A 23,507-nucleotide genomic window follows, 5' to 3' on the forward strand; every position below is an offset into this window, starting at 1 on the left:
CCCTCGGCCGCGGAACTTACCCTGTCATATTTTAAAATATATTAATTCTAGCGTTTACTTTTACTTCAATCTTAGTCTTACTGTTTCTTTTCTGTTCATTCAATTAACTGTGTATGTACATATATGTATATGTCTTGCACTACTAAGTATAATCAATAAAATATACTAAAACGTGAGTAATTATTTGTAATTACAGTAGTTCGGGATGGCCAAAATAATATTATCGTTTTACAATGATGCTTCAATCTCTCTATCTTTTGTTAGAATGCCCCGCTATCGTCCAATTGTTTTCTATTGACAGCTCAATCATATTTAAAATAAGAAATAGTGTTACATGCCAGTATTAAATGCTATGCCATATAAAATAACATTAATTACAGTTTAACAAATTATTGATCAATTAATTACAATATATAATAATAATAATTGTATATAATAAAGTAAATTCTCTTGCCTCTGCTATATTCATAATATGCAATAATAATGTGATATAAATTATGATATAGTATCAAATGTCATAACACCGTATTGAAGGCTAAGGTTACTCTCGTAACATATTGTTGAAGTTTCTTCCCTGACGTCGAGGTGAGAGGTCGAGAGACACAACCATCGGTTGCTTTTTACCACTTGTTTTTTTAGAAAAACTTATATTCTTATAAAATTGTAATTTAATTGTCTTTATATAAACGAACGAAAAAAGTACTGAGAATTGATACCATATAAAATAAATATGCGCCCAACGTGGGGCTCGAACCCACGACCCTGAGATTAAGAGTCTCATGCTCTACCGACTGAGCTAGCCGGGCTTGAGCTATCATAAGAAAAAACAAGATATATAACATCGTAATATATTTTAAAAGTTTCTTTGCATAGTTGTATGTTACTACTGGCTAAGTAGTGTTACTACTATAGAAGCAGCCGATTTACAAACATACATCAGCTAGATATCAAATCTAATATCGTTTTTATTTATGTGAAAATTTTTGCTCATTATATTGAAGAATAAGCTCCACGCTTCATTTTAACATCGAAACCTCAACATAATCAGCTGTTTGTGTTAGTTATTCCTATACATAAGCAAAACTACATACTTAATATAATATACTTGGTGGTAGGGCTTTGTGCAAGCCCGCTTGGGTAGGTACCACCCATTCATCAGATATTCTACCGCTAAACAACAGTACTCAGTATTGTTGTGTTCCGGTTCGAAGGATGAGTGAGCCAGTGTAACTACAGGCACAAGGGACATAGCATCTTAGTTCCCAAGGTTCATGGCGCATTAACGATGTAAGGGATAGTTAATATTTCTTACAGCGTCATTGTCTATGGGTGATAGTGACCACTTACCATCACTTGGCCCAAATGCTCGTCCGCCAAACTAATCCATAAAAAAAACTAAGGGATTAGACGTCGCAAGATTTGACTCTAATGTAGGATAGTTTTTCTTTTAACGATTTCAACGCTCAGTGGCTAAGGATTTCTGAGAAAACATCACATTTATGGGGACTTGATTATCTTCTTATGAATTTTACTCGTACGAAATCGAGTAAGATAAACAGCCATATATTTAAAAGCCCATAAATGTCACACTGCTGGAAAAAGAGGGTAAAAAAGAAAGTTTGAAAGGGATACGAATATATTTATACAACCAAGCACTTTATTTTTACTATTTATATTATATACACACAAGTAATGAGTTATAAATAGATATGGAGCACATGAAAATAGCTAGGCGCTAGGCTTGAGCTGATTTACACGAAACTGTGATCATGTTTACGTGTTAGATGCACTGGAGTATCTAGCCAAGTATACGGGAGCAAGACAGACTTTTTTTTTAAATATATAATATTTGAGTTTTAAAATATTTAATTATAATTAAAATTGACACGACTGAACAGAGGTTTATAATCTAGTCGAATGTTGTTCCCTTTTTACAAAATCGTTTCCCAAGACATATGATCCCAAAGCATAGAATGACACAATGACTTACATTCTGCTGATTAAGCATTCACTTCTATTGTCTTCATGCTTTGAGCTAACATAACTATCTTGTACGTAATGTTGTTGTTGTTATTTATATTATGTTATTATTATGACTGACTTTACAAAACAGTCCGAGGAAGTTTTGTTTAAATTCTCAACAAGCGACAAGTATGAATCTCATATTCCTGTTGATAAATAAAATAGCAATAGATTTTCTGAAGATATTTAATGGTATCATATAAATCCCATTCGAAAACAAAATAAAATCGTAATTTATACAAATAACAGATAATTTGAATTCAGATTCGAAATGTTCTAAGTAAAATCGAAGTTACGTACAAAAACTATCAAGCAATATATCACTCCTTACATCTTTTGGCATCTCAGGACCACCCACTCAATTACGGAAAGTCCCACAATGTAAATTTCCTTTTATCGAGGAAGATCGAGGGAGCTGAGACAAATTAGTTCGTGTTCTCGTTGACCGAAGATAAGTTATATGCAGAACTTAAATATCAATAATATACGATTGAAAATGAATAAATAAAAACAGAAAACGTCAATTTCACGCATGAGATTCGGATTTACACCACAACCAAAATAGATATTTATGTCACATTCAACAACAAAAAACAATAACAGTCTGTAAATTTCCCACTACTGAGCTAAGACCTCCTCTCCCTTTGAGAAGGTTTGGAACATATTATTTTATTTTATTATTCTTTTATTTATTTTACTTCAACACCGAGCACGAGATGAATCATATACACAATTTAAGCACACATTCAGAAGTGCTTGCTTGGATTTGAACTCGCAATCATCGATTAAGGTCATCTTGGCTCTATGTCACATTAAATACTTTACATATATTTGGCACTATAAGAAAAGTTTACCGTCCATTAAAATCAATGTTCCTTGGAAACTGGGATGTCGTGTCCCTTTCGCCTAGTTAGGTCATTCACCCTTCAATTCGGAACACAAAAATACTAATTATTGTTAGTTGAACTTATTGCTAGTAATTAACTCGAGACCTAATAAATGATATCCAGAAATAATCCCAGACCTCTCAAAATACTAATTAATTACCCCTGAAAGTCCTATGACCGCCTATGACCGCGTCTAAGAATCTAATTTAGTAAATAATTAAAAAAATATATTGCGTGTACTCCTACACGAGCGTTAGATAACTATGGAGTCATTTATATTCAATTTTCTTCAGTGTTTATTGTATCAATAACAATGAGGGATAACATTTTCCCGGGAATATCTTCACAATAAAAAAACAATATTAAGACTAATGTAATCAATAAATCGTTTTGTTTATTAAAGTAATACATTTTAAATAAAAGAGGCTTAGATTTAAGTTCGGCTTCCATCGCAGGACTGATTTAACAATAATTGTAAATAACAGCTGTTAGTTTTAAAAGAGCAACTATGCGAGTTTACCTTTACTTTTACTTACCGTTTTTTCTCGGTAGAGCCTGCTTTCTGAAACGGTGGAAGCGTTTAAATATTAGTAATTCAATAACGCTCTGTTGTAAAGGTTACTTAAATAAAATACATGTGCGTAGGTACATGTGCATTTGAAATCTCGTAATAATCTAATTTATTGTTCTATACATAGGACTTTCAGTCTTTGTTACATATTAACTTGTCTATAATTATAAGTATAACTTTCTTACGCAAATGTATAATGATTTACTTTTTGACGTCATTTCCGTTCGACGGTACAATTTGAATATAAATACTGTAGACCTAACTTGAAGTAAACAGGAATATCAAATAATTAACAATATTTAATATAGTTTACATTATTTATTTTTACAATTTTTGTTAAATTCATCCATTATCTTCCGTTTTTAAATAACAATTCCTATTTTAGATTAAATATTATTATTTTTCTAGTTATTTTTATAAAAATGTCAAATCAAAATGCATCCATTACATTTACACAATTCTATGACTGAATATAATTCAATAGCTAGAAGTTATACAACCTTTAATGATTATTTATTAATATTATATTTTTACAATACACTTAAAGAAAACTTCAAAAATAAAAATGACTTAAATAAAAATCACAAATTCCTCAAACGTTTCATATCGAAACTGCACTTATCTTTCTAGAAACATTAGAAAGTAATGTTTACAACCAAAAAGGTTCCACTTAAAACCATATCGAAAACCTCTTAATGGCATATTTATAAAATGATATCCATTTCGATTAAATCAAATTGCTCGACCGATTAATTGTCACAGTGTAAAATATAGTTAAGTATCTACGTCCCCTGTCGGTGTCGACGCTAATTATCGTCCGCTTGGGTGAGATGGCGGACCACGTGACCGGCTTTATAAAATAAATTATTTATAGAGAACTGTCAGACGCCATCTACACGCCAGTGGATGACTGGCCGGTGGGTGTATTCTGTAAGAACACAAAAAGGCTAGTTTTATCTGTTTAAAAAAAAAATGTTTAAAAAGTTATTCTACTATGTTTAAAATCAAAATATTAATTAACCTAATATAGAGCCAAAAATATATAATTCGAAGCAATAAACATTTATTGGTGTCATAAAAATAAAACTCCATTTTATGCATTATTTATTTTCGCAAAAGTCAGTCAAAGTGCTGTCAGTCATTTTTGTGACGTCACATTGATAGAAACAATAATTGGGTATGTAAGACGAAGTTTAATGTACAAATATGAGCACTAAAAATCATGAAAGAGCCTGATGATTTTGAAATGACAGTTTTTGCCTATCTGACGTCATAGCTCGTGTTTTAGATCATGTAATATACAGACTAAAAATAACGATTAATATAATACAATAAAAATGCGCTTTTGCGACTCCCAATCAATAAATTTGAGTAGGTATTTTTTACACATTATTTTTTACATATATTAAATAATTTTTTATAATTTATTTTTCAACAACGAAAATGTCCTATTACATTTGTTATTACTGTAAACCTATAAGATAAGTTAGAGCAAGTTATTTAAATGGCCTATAATTATCCAACAAAAATTACAAATTAAATTAATTAAAATTAATTAAAATTACAATTTAAATAATTAATATTTTTAATTGGCTTTTAAAATTTTGCATATGAATTAAATTTACAACTTTTTTTATAAACCCATTTGTTGTAAATCCTTTGATCCATTTTTTTACAATTTAACTTAATAAAAAACACAATATTATATAATAAACAAATGTATATCTATACTTATATCACTCATGATCACTGCCCTGGTTAGCCCAAGATTTCAATAGAAAAGATGAAGATTTATTTTTCCAATATTTGACAGAAGCCCGGCTAGCTCAGTCGGTAGAGCATGAGACTCTTAATCTCAGGGTCGTGGGTTCGAGCCCCACGTTGGGCGACATATTATTTTGTAGATTTCATACCAAATTAATAATATGATTATAAAAATAATAGCAATTAAATATAAATTAGTTTTAAGATAATTTATAAATAGTTAAAATAATTATATAGAATTTTCATATGAAAACGTAGATTTGCAGAATTCATTAAGAGCAAGGAAGTTCTCAATACATTCAACTCTCAAGTGTGCGACGGAAACGGATCCAGGAGCCATTGTGATAGCGGAAGTAGCGAAGACTTCCTCTTAGCAATAAATCTAGCGATATTTTGGCAACCTCTCCTTTGATTCGAGATGAGGGACCCTTAGCGTAGTCTAGATATTAATTAAGAACTACTCATGTTCCATAGCCCTAAAACGCTTATGGAATATTATCCAAAGAGGTACTATATGTATATTTATATTAGAATGTTGTATGTAATATTGGAGGACTTTTTAATACACATGCATATTTCTTACTATGGAAAATTGACTGTTTATTTGAATTTTCAAATAAAAAAAAATGACAAAAGATTTCTGCGTCCATGCCTCATAAAAAAAAAAGTAAATCCCCTCGAGGCGAATGGCGCCGACGTTGGCGGGAAAGTTCTTAACCTCATTAAATTCCCAATATTTCACCGCCATTTACATAAGGAAAAGATAAAGACAAGACGCCGCGGCCATTTTATATTTTAGCTTTTGAATTTCGAAGGGGAAATAATTTGGGGTCGCAATTGCAGATTATAGGCGGACCGTATCGTTCGCAAAAATAGTAAAGTCAGCTTTCGATTCATTGAGTTGATGTAAGGTTGGGGTGATTTCCCGCGCAAAAAATTTGGCTTCAATAATGTTATCGTTCTATTAGCATAAACAGCTAAACTATTGATATACTATAGCTCTATAGCAACGAAATAGTAAAGACTATTATTGTTTTTTTTTTTTATTCAGATTATGTCCATGACATACTTACATATTACGTTTTTAAAATAATTATTTCGCAACAAAATCAATTGTAAGTATTGGTCGGCAAATAATAGGTAATATAATTAACATACCAGGGAATTATAAGATTCTTAGGGACAAATAAAAAACTCTGATCGATATCTATCAATATAATTTGCTATAATTACACAGAGTACATAAAACCTCCTTTATAATTACAAAGACAAATGGTACTATTTATTTCAAATTACCTGAAAACTTGTCTGTCTAAACATTGTATGAGCAGTTGTTTGAGCAGTCGACAATTATGTCGATAAAGATATCGATATAATGGAAGTTTGCCACAATATTGCTTAGCGCATTGAATTCAAGACAAACTATAAATCTCCGGAAATTGTTCAAACTATTTGTCCAATAAATCGACAAGTTGCAAACTTGCCAAGACCGGACTTACGTTCCAAGAAAGTATTTAACTTCATCGGACGCTTATTGACCGTCTAGTGCTGGGATTTATTAATCAAAATTTCATCGACAATACTGTATTTATGTTATTACCAGTTCAATTTTTAAGCTATAAAAAATATTCGTAATAACGCAAAAGTAGTCGAACAAACAGGCTAAGTAATGATATTTTATCACATTGGTATTCCTTATATTCATCAGAAACATCTACGAACTATAAGGTCTAAGTTCGCACGTAACTCGTATCCCTTATTTTTCTGTATACGCCCTTCGTAGCGGACCAAGTACTAGGCATCGATATTTTAGCGGAAATTTGAAAAGCTTAATAAAAAAAGTGTCATATAAACACTAAAAAAACATGAAAATAAAATAATATAACTAAGTATTTATGTATACAAAGCAAATTTCATGACACAAAGGTCAATAGTCAAACGATATACATATCGATAAGCTGTATGAAAGTCTATTGCCATACATCAACAAATAAAAGACTATAGGCACAGATAATATCTAGATATTAACATAAAAAAATATTAACATTAAGTACTTAAACATATACAAATATGATTTTTTTTTAATTATCACAATTACAATTAAACCAACTGAATATTAGTTGCAAGCCTCCTTCTACTGTCTTATATTTTAGCGTAACAATAGACTCTCATAAGTTTATATGAACGTAGTACATTCCTCTTATGAAGTAACTACACGAAACAATTCAAAGGGGTTTTTACAGGAATTACAGGGAAGCCCAATAATCAGTTTGCTATATACGCTATAAGATTGGTTTAATTTTTGACATCAATAATTACTTTCGCAATTTTTTTAATTTTTCTTTCAACGATAATAAGAGCTTCCGTGAAGAAAGGGAATGAACAACGATTATTCTTCATCATCTATACTATTTATTGTATTTAGTACTAGTTGTAACTCGCAGATCCACTCTTTTCACATGTCATTAAGAATTAGACATAGATGTAACTATTTCCTTTTTTTGAGTACATGATTTTTACCCAATTTCATGAAAATCGGTTCATTCGTTTGGCTTTAAAAGAGCACATTTTTTATATTAATCTTAAAAAAAAAACATGGTTTGTAATATATATCCGGTGCTGTGAGCGATTCTATATTTTTATTTTATTTATGTATAGCATTTATCTATTTATACCTGAAATTATTTATTCACCTAGATTTAATACCCTGTATCTACTGCTAAGTGAATGTGTTAGTGATATGTCGATGGTGTAACTATTTCCAATAAATAAATAAATAACATAAAAATATATTGTATCTAAATTATGTCGTATAATATAGGCTTTTACAAGCACTTTTGACAACGTCATTATTGAAATCTGTATTAAACGTAGAACTACAACCGAAATGTAAACATATCTAAGATACAATCGATACAAAACTATTATTAATACCTGTTGGTATAGTCATAACAATTTAATAAAATTATATCGAATATATTATGCCTGAAAGACAACAAGTGATATCGATACACTTTTTTGATTTTATTTTTCTTAAAACGATTTAAATTTATAATTTCAGATGCAAGTTCCACATCCCTGCTGTACTCGTATAATGGACGCGTTGTTGTTGATCGAGTTTAAGCGCTTAAGCTGAAACACTGGCTCCATACCTGAGACGACGAAACTCCAGCTTTATTTCGTACAGAGAACTATAATTGTAAAACCATTATACAAAAATTGTATTATATTACGATTATTCTTTTAAATTTCAAGTTAATGTGTGGTTAATAGATTTAATCGTTGAATAAGAGTTAGCGAATAGTTTTTTTATTGTACTTTTATAAAATCGTACATATAAATGATTGGCTGAAAACGTTAATAAATGAAAAATTTAATTGTTATATTAATGTATATGTAGGTACATATTTTTATAATTACTATTGAATCTTAGACAGGGTGCCGTCAGATGTTAGTGTCACAATTGTTATACTCCTAAGTGTTTTTTTTTTTATTAATAAACTTTACTAACATCCGAGACGGTTGAACACACATAGCAGATTCCAGATTCAATTCCAGACAAATGCCAGTGAAATTCGGTTGATTAATTAATGTCTATTAAATATTTCTTTCTCAGTTTTCTTTTCCCCACCGTCGAAATTCTGACGATCTGTCAAATTTCTGAAAAATCAAATTCTTTTCACAAAAAGAAAGGGACCTTAGTCAACTCGTGAGAGTTATGGCTATTACCTATTTACTACTGTAGAATGCTGATTTTTTTACCATTCAGTTGTATTTATTATTTACATGTAACGTAGAAATAACGCATAAAGCGCTGAATTTGTTGTATACATTAACCACAGCTAATATATATTTGGCAATACCAGCTTCAATAGCAAAATTATGTTGAAATTTTACATTGGTATTTTTTTCTAAAATAACAAACTACCCACACAGCACTATCCTTTGCTAGCGTCCGCCGTAAGCCAGGCTCCGGTGATCTAAACAGGCCAAAGTATTAATAACTTAAGACTGCAACTTGTACACCAGTTGCCGACCTTGCTACATATTACTTTATACCAAGGACTAACGACCCAAGCTGACTTCGCATCCGCGTAACAAAGTTTTGCTTCAAATTATTAAGCAACTATATGATTACACGTCCGTAGATTTTTGGGCTATGTTATTTTAAATATATTTTTATTTGAAGTAGTACGTAGTATGTAGCCCAGACTATAAAGATATGGCAGTTACTAATTTTGTTGTAATAGCAAGCATACTATCGCCGAAATGCATTTCTGTACAATTCGCCGCTCACCTTCATCCACGTGGTTATTATAAAAAGTAGACTTCGGAAAAAAAGTACGGAAAAGTAGTAGTAGCTTTATTAAGTATTAGTATCTACCGATGACGATATCAAACCAATTAAGACAATTTATAAAAAAATGCTCTTATTGTAATATGTAAATATCTAATAAAAACATCGATAAATAAGGAATATTACTCATTAGCGGTTTTTATCATGATAAAAAAGTGTACACTTAATATTAATTTATTTCCTGTCATGTTATACCTACCTAAACTGAAGTGTACGATTGATGTACTGTGTAATTAAAGTTTAGGAAAAAACTATCTAAACCGATTCAAAAGTTATTTTAGGAAGAATATTAATGGGTCTTGCGAAGTGTCGCATTTATTCGCCAGATTTTTAGGAATTTCCAAACCATATGACAGGTTTTGTTTTGATTTAATGTCATTGTGTACTGACGACAACTGTTCGCGCGTTTTACATTTGTTTTTTTTTAAACAACCACAGCACCGCTCTCTTACCGGCCAGTAACTTTTTTCCATCCTAAAATTACTTATTAGTTAAATCGTAACAATTTATTAAATTCCTCCTCTATAATTTGAATTTGGAGCTCTTCAAAATAAGACCATAAGCGATCTTCTAGGTGCAGTTAGTCACTGGGACAAAAATCAGCTTACACTATTAATATATCAGATTATATGTTTTGTTTTATCTTACCAGCGCGTGGCCTGGTAATGATTTATTCAAGGCTTCCTCGTTATCGTTAGTCTCCCCATCTTAAGAGTGCATGTTATGGCGTCTGTCCCAGCCGTGACCACAACATCTGATAATATGACTTCGTAGAACATTGATTTATCTCAAAGTAGAACTGGATTTCTTGCTAGGGTAGATATGTGTATACATATTAATAGCTACTGAAATTACACTTAGTTCTTCTGTTTTAATAAGCGTCAATAGCGCAATGGTTGAGTCATCTAGCAATGTAAAGTGTCACGGGATCGATCCTAACCTCTTGGGCTATTGTCGGCCCCACTCCTAACATAAGCTTTAACCTTAAATGGTGGGTAAATATAAGGTAAGGAAATAAAAATTTGGTATTTCTAGTCTAATAATATAGTTATAGTTGCTTCGGTCTAGAATGTGCCAGGTACAGTAACCGTTTATAAAGATTAAATTTGGTCTGCCAATGTGATTCAGATGATAATTTTTTTTGTCAGATATAACATCTTACACTTGTGAATATAATCATAGTCGTTATGAATTAATATATTTAGTTCCCAGATTTGTAGCTCAATATAATATATTTGTTTTGTAGTAATGGATTCTATCGTATAGGCCTTTTTTTGGCAACCAGGAATTGATTCTAAATCATAATAATTCCCGCTCGCGAAATCTGTAAAATTTTACTGATAGTACGCAAACCGTTAACCCCTTTTAACCCCTAGAGGATTGAATAAAAAAATTAGCCTATATCCTTCTACGGGACTCAAATAGGTAATCTCCTTACCAAATTTCATCTGTTCAGCTTCGCATTTATCTATCATAAATTATACATATGACTATTTCTCTGTTTCTTGTACTACATAACTATTAATTAGTCCTTAGGACTTTTGTGTAATCGCAGTATACATTGGTTTAGGGCCCAAGTAAAGTTCTTGTATTCATAATAATAATTATTGTAAGGGAATCGTTCGAGTAGATAAATGCGCAGTAGCGGGACCCGTCTGGGTCGCAATAGATTCCTAATCAAAGATGCGGGCCGCACGAATCTTAGCAAATTAGTAGGGGAGCCGCCTTCGGTAACGTAGGGCTGTCACTTGTATCATATCACATGAAATACATTTTATCTTACTATAAATAATATTACATATTTGTTTTTTTTTTCCTTTAAATAAGTATAATTTATTTGTTCTATTAGTTATTTATCTAGATATATAAAGAAATAATTTTACTTTAAAGATATACTCTACTATTTATATTATTCTACATACTATACTCATTAAAATGGTGGTAAAGAAAAAATTAACTACTATTTCTTATCGATTCTTTTCGGCAGAATCTAGCGCTGGTAATTTACATTTAATTCAATACTGTAACTTGGCGATTTTATGAGCCTACTTAAATAATATTTTGATTTTGAGTTACGTAAAATAACTCAAATAATTATGTAGTATTTTTTATTAAAGGTCAAAAAAGTCAAGGCCACAATTCTAATTGTTATAATATATCAGCACTTTGAGTTAGCGTATAAGTTCTACCATTGCTAATTAATTATTTTGTACTAAATCTTTAATTGATGTGATTGAGGTGGTTGAGGTGATTTTTTTTATCTGTAACGAATATATTGACAGCCCTAGCAGGTAAAAGCCAAGGAGGTCGCATCAGGGCATCTTGAGTGGACACAACCAAGTTCCCGCTCAAAGAGACCGTGTAGTATAAATGTTGCTATATATAATAACCACACACTCACTTGATCATTTAAAGTATACTTTCAAAGGATGACTTATAAGATTCTATAATTTAATTGCAATCATTGAAAAATATTTTTCGAGGAAATACAAATATTTCATAAAATAGTAACTCATCTTATCTGGGTGTATTTTTAGTGACATACAAATGTAAGCAGAGTGATAAATGACCCACCTTTGTTATTATAGATATATGTAAACAATACTTGATTATAAACACTGTAAACTATTTACATCGCAAAATTAACTTTTATTGTATTTCTTAATACAAAAATTAATAAGGAATTTAAAAACTAGAAATGTATTTAAATACACATTAATAAAAGAGTTATAGTTACCAAACGACTTTCTTTTTTATCTAAACCTTATTATTTTCAATTAAGCCTTTTATTTGCGCCGAGAGAACAGCATATTTTAAAATTTCACGTGCGATTCGTATTTTATTCTATATATTGATCATATACAAAAATGTTTGATAAATAATAATTATCAATTTGGATAAATTGTACAAAAGAAAAACAAAATATTAGCCTGACATCTAGTGTCGAATAGAAAAACAATAGCTATTTGTAATAGACTCTAGTGTTGAGTAGCTAAAACTTTATAGCGCCATCTTTTGACGAGTAGTTAAAGGCTGAAATATTAAAAATTTAAATAATAAACTTAAAATGTAATATTGTAATTAAATGTTTCAAAAAAATATATATTTCAATATACATGCCAATTGAAATTTTGCATTGAAAATAATACAGCAAGAATTTATATTAACTCGTTTTTATAATGGACCTGCTTTAAGAACATTGAACAGCAAATTCTAGAAATAAAAATAAATCTGTCAAACTTGACAGACGAAACGATGATTTTTTTAATGAAGTTTAAAATGGATAATAACTGTAAACCGAATATTTATGCTTGATAATAATAATAATATGTTTAGATGTAAAGTAACGAGATCGGTTAGTAATAAATAAATTTATAATAGTTATTAATCCAAGTAAATTGACCAAGTTAACCTTTTTTTTTACAATAAATAAATCTTACCTTTCTTCTCGTTGACGTCGAATTAATTATAAATCAATTGACTGTTTTTTAACATTATTTCAATAGTATAACGGAATCTCCCGTACTTATCATGTACTTATCCTTTACCAAATAATACGAAATATTATTTAATAGCAAATATAAATGGTTTTTCTTTATAAAAAAACTTTTGTAGATTTTCCAAGGCAGATCAAAATGGAACTTAATTCAATACTTGACTTCATTTCAAAAAAGAAAAATATTGACTCGCCTAACACAGTAAGTCTTATAAAATAATATTATTAACGTAATTTCGTCGTTAGTTTAGTAACTAGCTTATTACCGAAGATCCAAAGTTCAAATCCCAAATCATAAAAGTTATCGGTTTTTCAATTGGAATCAGAATTATTTTTTGATATTGTTGTCAACATACTCTAAAAGAGCAACTTCTCTGTTACTTTTAAATGAAACTTTTTCTCATCCTAAAAGAATAGTTTTTGTTTTCATAATTCATTTTTTGGTAATTTTGTATAATATCATACTTCACAATTCAATGACTGTTTTTAATCAAACCACCATCACTATTTTTAATAATACTCAAATATATCATCAATTAAACAGTCATACGAGAACTGTAAAGTTAGAAATCTCTCATCCGAGTTTAAGACGACAGTTCATCCAAACGAGTTCGAAACTCCGCGCCGTAGAAGACGTGAAGGCTCCGACGTTCCCAGACTCGATAACGAGCGGCGATGTTAAGTAAGTATAAGATTTAAATGTACACACAAAAATAGGAGTCGAGATGGCCCAGTGGTTAAAACGCGTGCATCTTAACCGATGATTGCGGGTTCAAACCCAGACAAGCACCGCTGATTCATGTGCTTAATTTGTCTTTATAATTCATCTTCTGCTCAGCGGTGAAGGAAAACATCGTGAGGAAACCTGCATGTGACAAATTTCATAGAAATTCTGCCACATGTGTATTCCACCAACCCGCATTGGTACAGCGAACAGGGAGAGGAGGCCTTTAGCCCAGCAGTGGGAATTTACAGGCTGCTGTTGTTGTTGTTATACACACAAATTTCTAAAGTATCTATAAAAATTTCATTTCATTTCATTGCTTCAAAATGATTGAAGATTTTGACATTGGTACGACCTCCATAGTCGAGTTGTGTCTACAACGGTTAACATGGGTACGCCATTCCGAGGTCCTGGGTTCGATTCCCGGCCGAATCGATGTAAAAAAAGTTCATTAGTTTTCTATATTGCCTCGGGTCTAGGTGTTTGTGATACCTTCACTTCTGATTTTCCATATCACAAGTGCTTTAGATACTTAAATTGGGATCGGAGTAATTTGATGAGATGTCCTATGTCTATATTACATTACAGTCAATCATTAATTATGTTAACTTGACAAATAATAAGACTTTAATGAGTTCACCGCATTAATGACTTGTTCAAAAACTTGTTTTATTGTATAGTTAGTAGTTTATGTTTTTTTATGGTATAGGTTGGTGGACGACTATATGGGCCACCTGATGGTAAGTGGTCACCATCACCCATAGACAAAGACGCTGTAAGAAATATTGACTACTCCTTACATCGTCAATGTGCCACCAACCTTGGGAACTGAGATGTTATGTCCCTTGTGCCTGTAGTTACACTGGCTCACTCACCCTTCAAACTGGAACACAACAATACTGAGTACTGTTATTTGGCGGTAGAATAACTGATGAGTGGGCTAATATAATAATACATTACAAACTAACTGCTCTTTCAAGACGAGCATTTCTGCTCTATTATTATTGTCTCTTAAATAACTAATGTGAAAATTTTATCGACGAAAACTATTAACCATAGCCCAAAAAAAAATTATTGAGTATACCTGATTCCGTACTTAAAAATGAAGCTTTACATAGATTAATAAAGAAAGAAGGTGATGCGGTAGCAATCGACGAAGTTGTGCTGGAAATAGAAACGGACAAAACAGCGCTTCCGGTGATGTCGCCCGGAAACGGGAAGATCGTCAAAATGATGGTCAAAGACGGTCAGTCGGTGAAATCGCAGCAAGTGCTGTTTCAAGTAAATATACTCTTATACTTAAAGGCATAGCTAATTTTTTTGTTCATCTATGTTAACGCTCAGGTTTTATAAAGACTAAGTATAGTACGACACAACTTAGATGTCGCTTCGATGTCGATCACGATCGAATGTCGATCCGAATTAAGTACGCCATCCCAAATTATCAATATTTATTTCTCATGCGAATATGACCTTTGCACAAACATAATAACTTGTAATATCATATGACCTAATGTATTCGTCAATTTGACGCATCGATTTACATGCACTTGCTTTTTCTGACGCGAGAATCTATAGCGACGAATAGCGTCGAATGGCGCGATAGGGAGCTATTTCTATTGGTTGTATAAATCGGCAGTAATCGGTTTTATTTTCATTCCATTGCATTTTCCGATGCTACATCTTATTTGTGTCGTACTATACTGTTACACATATGATAAATTATTATTTGCTATTCATAATTTTCTTATATTATATTTTGTTATAAGTTGAATTGTGTAATTAAACATTATTTAGGTTGATGTCACTGGTGTAGCACCTGCCAAAGCAGCAGCAGCACCTCCTAAAGCCCCTGCGGCAGCACCTGCACCCGCACCTGCACCCGCACCTGCACCCGCACCTGCACCCGCACCTGCACCCGCACCTGCAAAAGCACCCGCAGCAGCACCTGCAGCAGCTAAACCTGCACCAACTGCACCAACCGCGGCAGCTAAGCCCGCTGTACAAACGGCGGTCGTGAAGAAAGTCACAGCACCATCTGGTCCGACAGTATGTCGTATGATGTCTTATCTCATCCACTTCTTTGGTCCATGATTCGTAATTTTGTGAAGTATTTCCAGAAATAAACGTAAATTCCAATTTCGCATACACATTTACAAGATTGAGAAAATTGACTTACAAATTCCCTTGAAAGATTTTGCGATGTCAATTGTTTATGAATTATCAAGACAGTCACAAATTCGACAGACGAGATAGACAAAGTGTTAATTTCATGATCCTTATTCATTGATAGCATATACACATATTCCCTTAACTTATATTTTAGTCTACTACTTATTCCATGAATTCGAGACAAAAAACAAAATATTGTCATTTAGGTAGCAGCGCAAAAAATCGGCGATCCAACTAAAACGATATCTGGTACACGAACGGAACTCTCAGTGCCCATGAACAGGATGCGCAAGCGCATCGCTGAGAGATTGAAGGAGGCTCAGAACACTACCGCTATGCTGACGACTTTTAATGAATGTGATATGAGGTATTTATCATTGACATTTACAAAGTTAGTAAAATATTCCTTAATTATTAATTTCAAGGATATGTAGGATGTTAATAAAATGTTTTATTGAATATAAAATATATTTTATTCTTAGTTACAATCCTTGAGTATGTACAGTCGGGGTAAGAAAAGTTTCGTCACCTTAAGATCTATTTTCGTGTACTCAGTATGAGCGATAATCTGCTTCACCGATCGAGCATGACATATTACGTCGCAATGATTTGGTGTTTAGATTCAAAAGGTATTACGAGCTTAAAACTCGGTAAAGGAATAAATTTGAAAACCGACGAAGGTTTCCTTACATTAAAATGTTGTGTATGTACATTATTAGTATCAGTATTGCCTGCTTATCGAATTCATAACTCTTGACAAAAGAAATAATCAAATCCCAAAGCTTTTTCCTAATTCTCAGCAAACTGATGGCGTTCCGGAAAGCGAATCTTGATGCGTTTACAAAGAAATATGGCGTTAAGTTATCCTTCATGTCGCCGTTTTTAAAAGCGTCTGCCAACGCTCTCATGGATCAACCGGTCATCAACGCAGTTATAATGGCGGATAACATTGTTTACAGGTAATGGGCGCGTAATGTTATTACTTCTAGAAAGATGGACAGGGCTTTTACACGGCCGCTTATCCCACCCTTAGGCCTAACGACACCCCAACCCCCTAACCCCCTGTTTCCGTTTTAATTCGATATTTGAAATATATATTTTATATTAAATAGAAATAGATAATAATAGCTAAATCGTATTAATTGAATTAATGATCTAAGATCTTTCGTCTTTCGACCAGTTACAAAATTAAAAGTATATTATTAATTGAATTTTTTTTTGACAATATAGTAATAATTAGTGTTTGATTTAAATTTTGTTAGTTGTCACACATAGCAGTTGATGAACTTTCTTTTTTTTTAATCTACTTAAAATTGAGTATATTAACTAAATGTTTTTTTAATTTACTTTTAATATCCATTAAGTTAATTAGTTTAATATTTTTTAGAGATTATGTGGACGTATCAGTAGCAGTGGCAACACCAAGAGGCTTGGTAACGCCGGTCGTGCGCAACGTACAAACCATGGATTTCCCACAGATTGAACTAACTTTAAATAATTTGGCGGCCAGAGCGAGAAAAGGTAAACTCGTATTGATAACTTTCCCTCTAAAAAGTATTTATTCATATTTATATCAAATGTCAGATTCGAAAAAAAAATAACCTGTTACAGATAAGATTATAATTACTTAATTTAAAAAAAATCTAATTTTATAACTATACTAATAGTACAGATGTTTAAAAGCTGTATATCATATCTATATATAAATATTTTATAATTATGAATATATGTGTCACACGTTAATAATATAATAGATATATCTATATATTGTATATGGTACATTTGACTGATTTTATCTTCGTTCGATTATCTAACATTAAAAATGTAATGAAACCTATATAGAGCTCATATAAATACTCGACTCCTTTGAGACTTCTAGTCACGATCAGAATGTAAATTGAATATATTTGACTTATCTTAATCTTAAATATTTAGGCACATTAAAAACTATAAGTCATCTTAAAAAACATCTACATATATTATGTTTAGCGAAAATGTAACTTGAATTTACGTAAACACACAATAATTATTAGTAGTACGAAAAGATGATTGCTACGTTTTAATTTGTTGGTGATGGTTTATTTTGATTCTAATGTTTATATTAATTATACTATTTACGTTACCAAAATTTTAGAAATCAAATCAAATAAAAACTAAATTTTACGTTACGTCTACGTTGAATCGTACGGCAGTAGAATCTTAACAAAATAAGGAATATATTTCTTATACCTTAAATTAGTTAATTATACTGCGATCCATTTGCTTGTGCATAGAAATAAAAAAAGAAACAATCGGTTTGTATAGCAAATTTCGCGTTTGATACATTCCACATAAAAAATACATTATTTCTTACAATTTAATAAATAAAAACTGTTAACTATGCTTTAAGAAAAAGAAATGTTTTTGCTTTCTTTGATATGATATTAGCATAACGCGTCAAGTCACACCGTATCCGTTCTTTTAAAAAAAATAATCTAACTTTAAAAGTTCCTCTATTTCTGGAGTTTTGTCAAATTTAAAAACACGCTCGCACGGAACATAGTTTAAAATTTTTAAAGGAATGCCTTCAGGGTGACATGTCTGCTGCTAAAAATAGCACCCTATTCGGGTAGCCAATTTTCTATTTTCACACATTGTTAGAACATTACGAAAATAAACGACCCCATTTCTATGCATGTGTAAGTTTTCCCCCCAATATTTGAGCACTAAAATGACATCGAATCTTCAGTTTTGTGTTTTTTTTAAGAACTCTTTAAGCAGAAGTAAAATGATCGTCTAAAGCCTTTTCATAAATAAAGGAAAATAAATATCCTGACGAGTATTTCACTTTGATGCAAGACTATTTTAGGCTAATGAAAACTTTTTGAACAAATTTGGTATTCTCTGAAGTTACAAATATGCCATAGTCTGTGAAGATAAATTTAAATCTGTTCCAAAATGGATTTTTGTAACCGTTGATATGAGAGTTATATTAACGTTTGAAACTTCTAATAACTTCTGAATCTAGATATTTTGTTATATCTACGATTTAGGGATGATTTTTAATCCTCGGATAAATGCTGTCTGGAATGCTTTGTTGGAATGTCTCAAGCACTTATGAAACAACTGAATTAATCCCTATCACGTTCAATTAAATGGTTTTTCTTAAGATATAGTTCAGTTCATTACTTACAAGATATGTTATTGAGGGCTAATCTGTATAAGTTACTTGAGAAGTTTTTCTGAAGTTTAAAAAAACAGCCCCAGGTTTACGTTACATGGTCTAAATATAAATGTATGAATATTCCTGTTTCATTTTTATTTATTAAAATGTTTCTACAGTCTGTTTGTATATGACGCAAAATCATTGGATGAAATTTATTGTGGCAACTTTGGCCTTGGATCAAACATGGTTCCATCCCTGGAAATAACACAGCTATAAATCATAATTCGAACACTTTGTATATCCATATTATACCGCCATTCGACAGCATAAAACTCGCAGTAGTACTCGCAAAAAAATAGACCAAAGTTTTTTAATCTAGGCACCATAGCGAATCTTAATGATGATTACACATGTGTAGTGCTACCTTTTTTACTTACAGTTAAGAAAGTAGGTTATATTGAGATAATCCAACAGTTACTCAGTATACTCTTTGATTAAAATTTCATATGTATCTACTTATACGATGTTGATAAATGAATAGACACTAGGTAAACGCTTTGTTGATAATATATATTATAGCCTTGTTTTTAACAATAATACCTTGTGTCGCATGAGTTCTATATAGATTGAATGTATTTCCTTTTAATCGGGTTACAATGCAAGTAAGTGTCAGCAAGTGAACGCCTGCAGGCAGCCTGACGCCGGGCGACATGCAGGGCGGTACATTCACGATCAGCAACGGCGGCGTGTTCGGTTCGCTGCTCTCGATGCCGATCATCAACATGCCGCAGTCTGCGATACTGGGCATGCACGCGATTGTTCAGCGACCCGTCGCCGTACAGGGGAAGGTAGTAAAAATTGTACGACGATTATTAACGCAACGATGGTTCGTGTGAACGTGACCATTGCCTCGACGGTATAAAGAGACTCGCCTCCTCCGTCTGTCGCGTTACGACACATTGCAGCGGTTATATGTAGTTTTAATTAAAGGGCATAGTTATTTGAATAAATAAAGACAGATTATTCAAGGTGAACGACCTTTTGACACAATTTGACGTTAATAACACACAAACGCGAACACAATTGCAGATGTCATAAACGAATCGAAGTAACTTTTACTAGACTTCATAAAGAATACTTTAACTTTTAAAGATATTAGTAGCAGAATATTCATATTATATTAATATAGATTATGTACCAAGTATTCCCTCTTTACCGCTGTAAGCTGTAAACTAACAGAGCTGAGACACGAGATACGCCCTCACGTCTTCTGACCTATCAGTTGTAAGAGTTGAATTCGATTTTCGAGTTCACTTCGTTCGTTCCCGCCCCTCGCATTTAAATGCACTGCTATTATTGTAGAAATAGCTAATAGACGTAGAGTAACCTTTTGTGGGAAACCTTGTGGAACACCCCTACACATACTTAAACGGTCACATAATATTTAATATTATCTTTAAAATAAAAACTTACGCCCTATCAAATTGTATAAATATTATGTAGATTATAATATATAGATTTTAATAATTATTTTAAAATATCGAGTTTAAATAGATTTTCATAAAATTTTACAGGTAGAAATAAGACCAATGATGTATTTGGCACTATCGTACGACCACAGACTAATCGATGGACGCGAGGCCGTTCTTTTTTTACGAAAAGTTAAATCGGGTGTCGAAGATCCTACGTCAATTTTAGCGGGAATTTAAAAAAATAAGCCGGTGTCATAAATGGTATTGTTCAACACAGATAATAAATATTTTTTGAATTTAAATACATAGGAATTACCTATTGCGGCTATAAATACATATTCATACAATTTGTACAACGTAAAACTGTGTAACGCACAACTCTGTTTAATGCGAAGTAAAGCGTATTTAATACAATTTACAAATAAGTTATATAGCATAAATAAATAAACCCTAAAAATATAAATTTGTTTTCATTTCCTTTCCTTTTCATTCGTAAAGATTTTGGCTATTGTCTTTCTGAATGAATCACAACACACCACACGACTACCACAGAAGTCAAACTTAAGGACTAGCTATTAGTTAACTGAAAAATACAATTAGGTTTAGAACACGAATATCAAGGTACACTCTATCATCTAATCACGAAGCTTAAACTGACAGCAGTTTGACATAATGGGAAAGAACTAAACTCGAATTTGAAAATCATAAGATTCATTTATATGAGGCCTTTTTGATACATGTACATTTCCACAGATCACAATAGTTTAATGCTATATGGGTTGGCGGACGAGTACATGGGTCACATGATAGTAAGTGATTATTATTGGGACCTTGGGAAGTAAGATGTTATGTGCCTTTTACTTGTAGTTAAACTGGCTCACACTTCAAACCGAAACACTAATAACGATAATATCTCCAAACGTATAGTGTATAAATGTGGTTGTTCTTTTCCTTGAAAGTGAGGGTTTACATTTTTTTTAAATAATGCTGATAATAGAACGAACATATTAGCCTTTATACGCCAAAACATATCTTGCTCCCTTAAAATGTTTGTTTAGCCCTGCCACTGAAAATAAGGTATAAGGTAAGGTAAATAAGGTGTAAGCATTGAGTATTACCTGGTTTGGTCGGTAGCAGGGCTATGGACAAAAGGTAGAGATTTTCCTTTTGAGATACTCATAGACTTCGTCAAAGTTCAGGAGTGAGTAAATAAAAATATCGAGTTATTACCATTAAAGAAAAAAATAAAATACAACGACATTAAAAATTAAATTTATAGCCGGGAAATGCTTTGTCTCAAATTCGCGTGTAGTTAGATTAATGATAAACAAAAAATCCAAAATTATTGTTACCAATAACCATATTGGCATCAGGTTTGGATCAATGTAAATTAATAATTTAGTGTACAGTTTCTAGAAAAGGTTTGTATTGTTTATTTGTAAATCCTTGCAAAAATGGACTGTGATGTGTCTGTGACGACCGATTTATTGTTTCAACTTTCTTCACATCAGTAAACATCAAAAGACAGTTGATTAAATGCATACGATCAATAAGAAGGAGGCTTAAGGAAACGGCAATCACCTCAGACCAGTAAATGTTACAAAGATATCCGCAGCTCAAGAATAAGCTCGTTTAAGGTTTGCGAGTAAGACATCTTATTTGAATTGAAAAGCAATGTGCCTTCATATTGTTCACGGATAGGCGTAAAACGCATTGAAATAGTGCCATCAATCGCAGAAAAATATATCGTCGTCATGGTGAGTAGAGCTTTGCTTAAAGCTACATTAACGAGCGTGTTCCTCTTTCGAGGCGGTACTTGTATGGGTAGTATTTTGATGACTGAGCAACCGGAACTTGTGTTCATCGACATGGTTCGTTATGGCAGCACAATGCCTATAAATATAAAAAGAGTAACTACTGAGTTACTACAATCGGTGATATCTTCACTGAATATAGTTGTTAAATGACGATTCAAAAATGTTCATAAAAGCCTACCTGAATAAAGTATATTTCGATACTGATATAACAGAGTTTTTAGAAGCGCACGCATGCACACGTTCTTCAATATTGCGTAGAGGTTAGGATATGTAATATGAATTGAACAGCATCCATCCCGTATCTAAATCCCATTAAGCATATTTGGGGCAGTTTAAATAAAGCTGTATACGCGAGAAATCGTCTGCATACAACAGTAGCAGCACTAAGAACAGCAATTTCGCAAGAATGGATAATCCGTAAGATAATTTAATAACCCAAATCAGATCTGTGTGGGATATATGACATTTTTAATGAGATCACAAGGTAATAAACCATAAAAACGGAAAAAAAAATTGAGCTATTTTTTTAAACCAACTAATATCACTTAATGATACCTTTATCGTTTTTGTTAAAAAAAATAGTAATCCAGAATGCAAATATACCCCGGATGATACGCTGTTAACGTAAACATAACAACCAAGCTGTAAGTAAAAAAAATGCAAACTTAAATTTTTTAATCAAGATATATTTAATAAAACTTAATGGTTATATTATGCTCTATACTTTAATATGGATAGTCAATTATCTCAAATTCACATATGGTATGTGTAAAAGTATGTACTCTGTAATGAATCATGAGCTAGTTCAACTTCTTATCATTACCAATATATTATGTTAATGTAACTTAAAAGTACTATGCAAAGAGTATATGATAGTATGAATATCGGTTTCACTTCTTCTTTACTCTTTGGTCATCTGTCATTACTCACTGTCCGTGAAACGAGCCGGAATACAAAACATAAGATTAGCCTACTTCTAAAACTGTTTATTCATAATAAATAAATTAATATTTTATATTGTTTTATTAATACAAAATAAACGTATTTTATTTTGGTTTTTTAAACAACAAAAATTTAAAA

The 23,507-nt window shown here is 31.8% G+C and overlaps 1 protein-coding gene and 2 non-coding genes across 3 annotated transcripts; 2 read left to right on the top strand and 1 right to left on the bottom strand.

Annotated features, from left to right (window-relative positions):
* Window positions 1–733: 733 nt before the first annotated feature.
* Trnak-cuu lies at window positions 734–806 on the bottom strand. Its single transcript has one exon. It is a non-coding gene; the product is annotated as a tRNA-Lys (tRNA).
* A 4,489-nt stretch (window positions 807–5,295) lies between these two features.
* Trnak-cuu lies at window positions 5,296–5,368 on the top strand. Its single transcript has one exon. It is a non-coding gene; the product is annotated as a tRNA-Lys (tRNA).
* An 8,205-nt stretch (window positions 5,369–13,573) lies between these two features.
* LOC124538559 (dihydrolipoyllysine-residue succinyltransferase component of 2-oxoglutarate dehydrogenase complex, mitochondrial-like) lies at window positions 13,574–21,004 on the top strand. The gene is made up of 8 exons (XM_047115648.1): window positions 13,574–13,779; window positions 14,940–15,102; window positions 15,619–15,870; window positions 16,200–16,360; window positions 16,794–16,952; window positions 17,381–17,514; window positions 19,829–19,986; window positions 20,713–21,004. Exons 1-8 carry the CDS (start codon window positions 13,574–13,576, stop codon window positions 20,845–20,847), a joined length of 1,368 nt encoding a protein of 455 aa, XP_046971604.1. The 3' UTR covers window positions 20,848–21,004.
* The last annotated feature ends 2,503 nt before the right edge of the window (window positions 21,005–23,507 follow it).

Source organism: Vanessa cardui, chromosome 20 (genome assembly GCF_905220365.1).
Source record: "Vanessa cardui chromosome 20, ilVanCard2.1, whole genome shotgun sequence".
Lineage (NCBI taxonomy): Eukaryota > Metazoa > Arthropoda > Insecta > Lepidoptera > Nymphalidae > Vanessa > Vanessa cardui.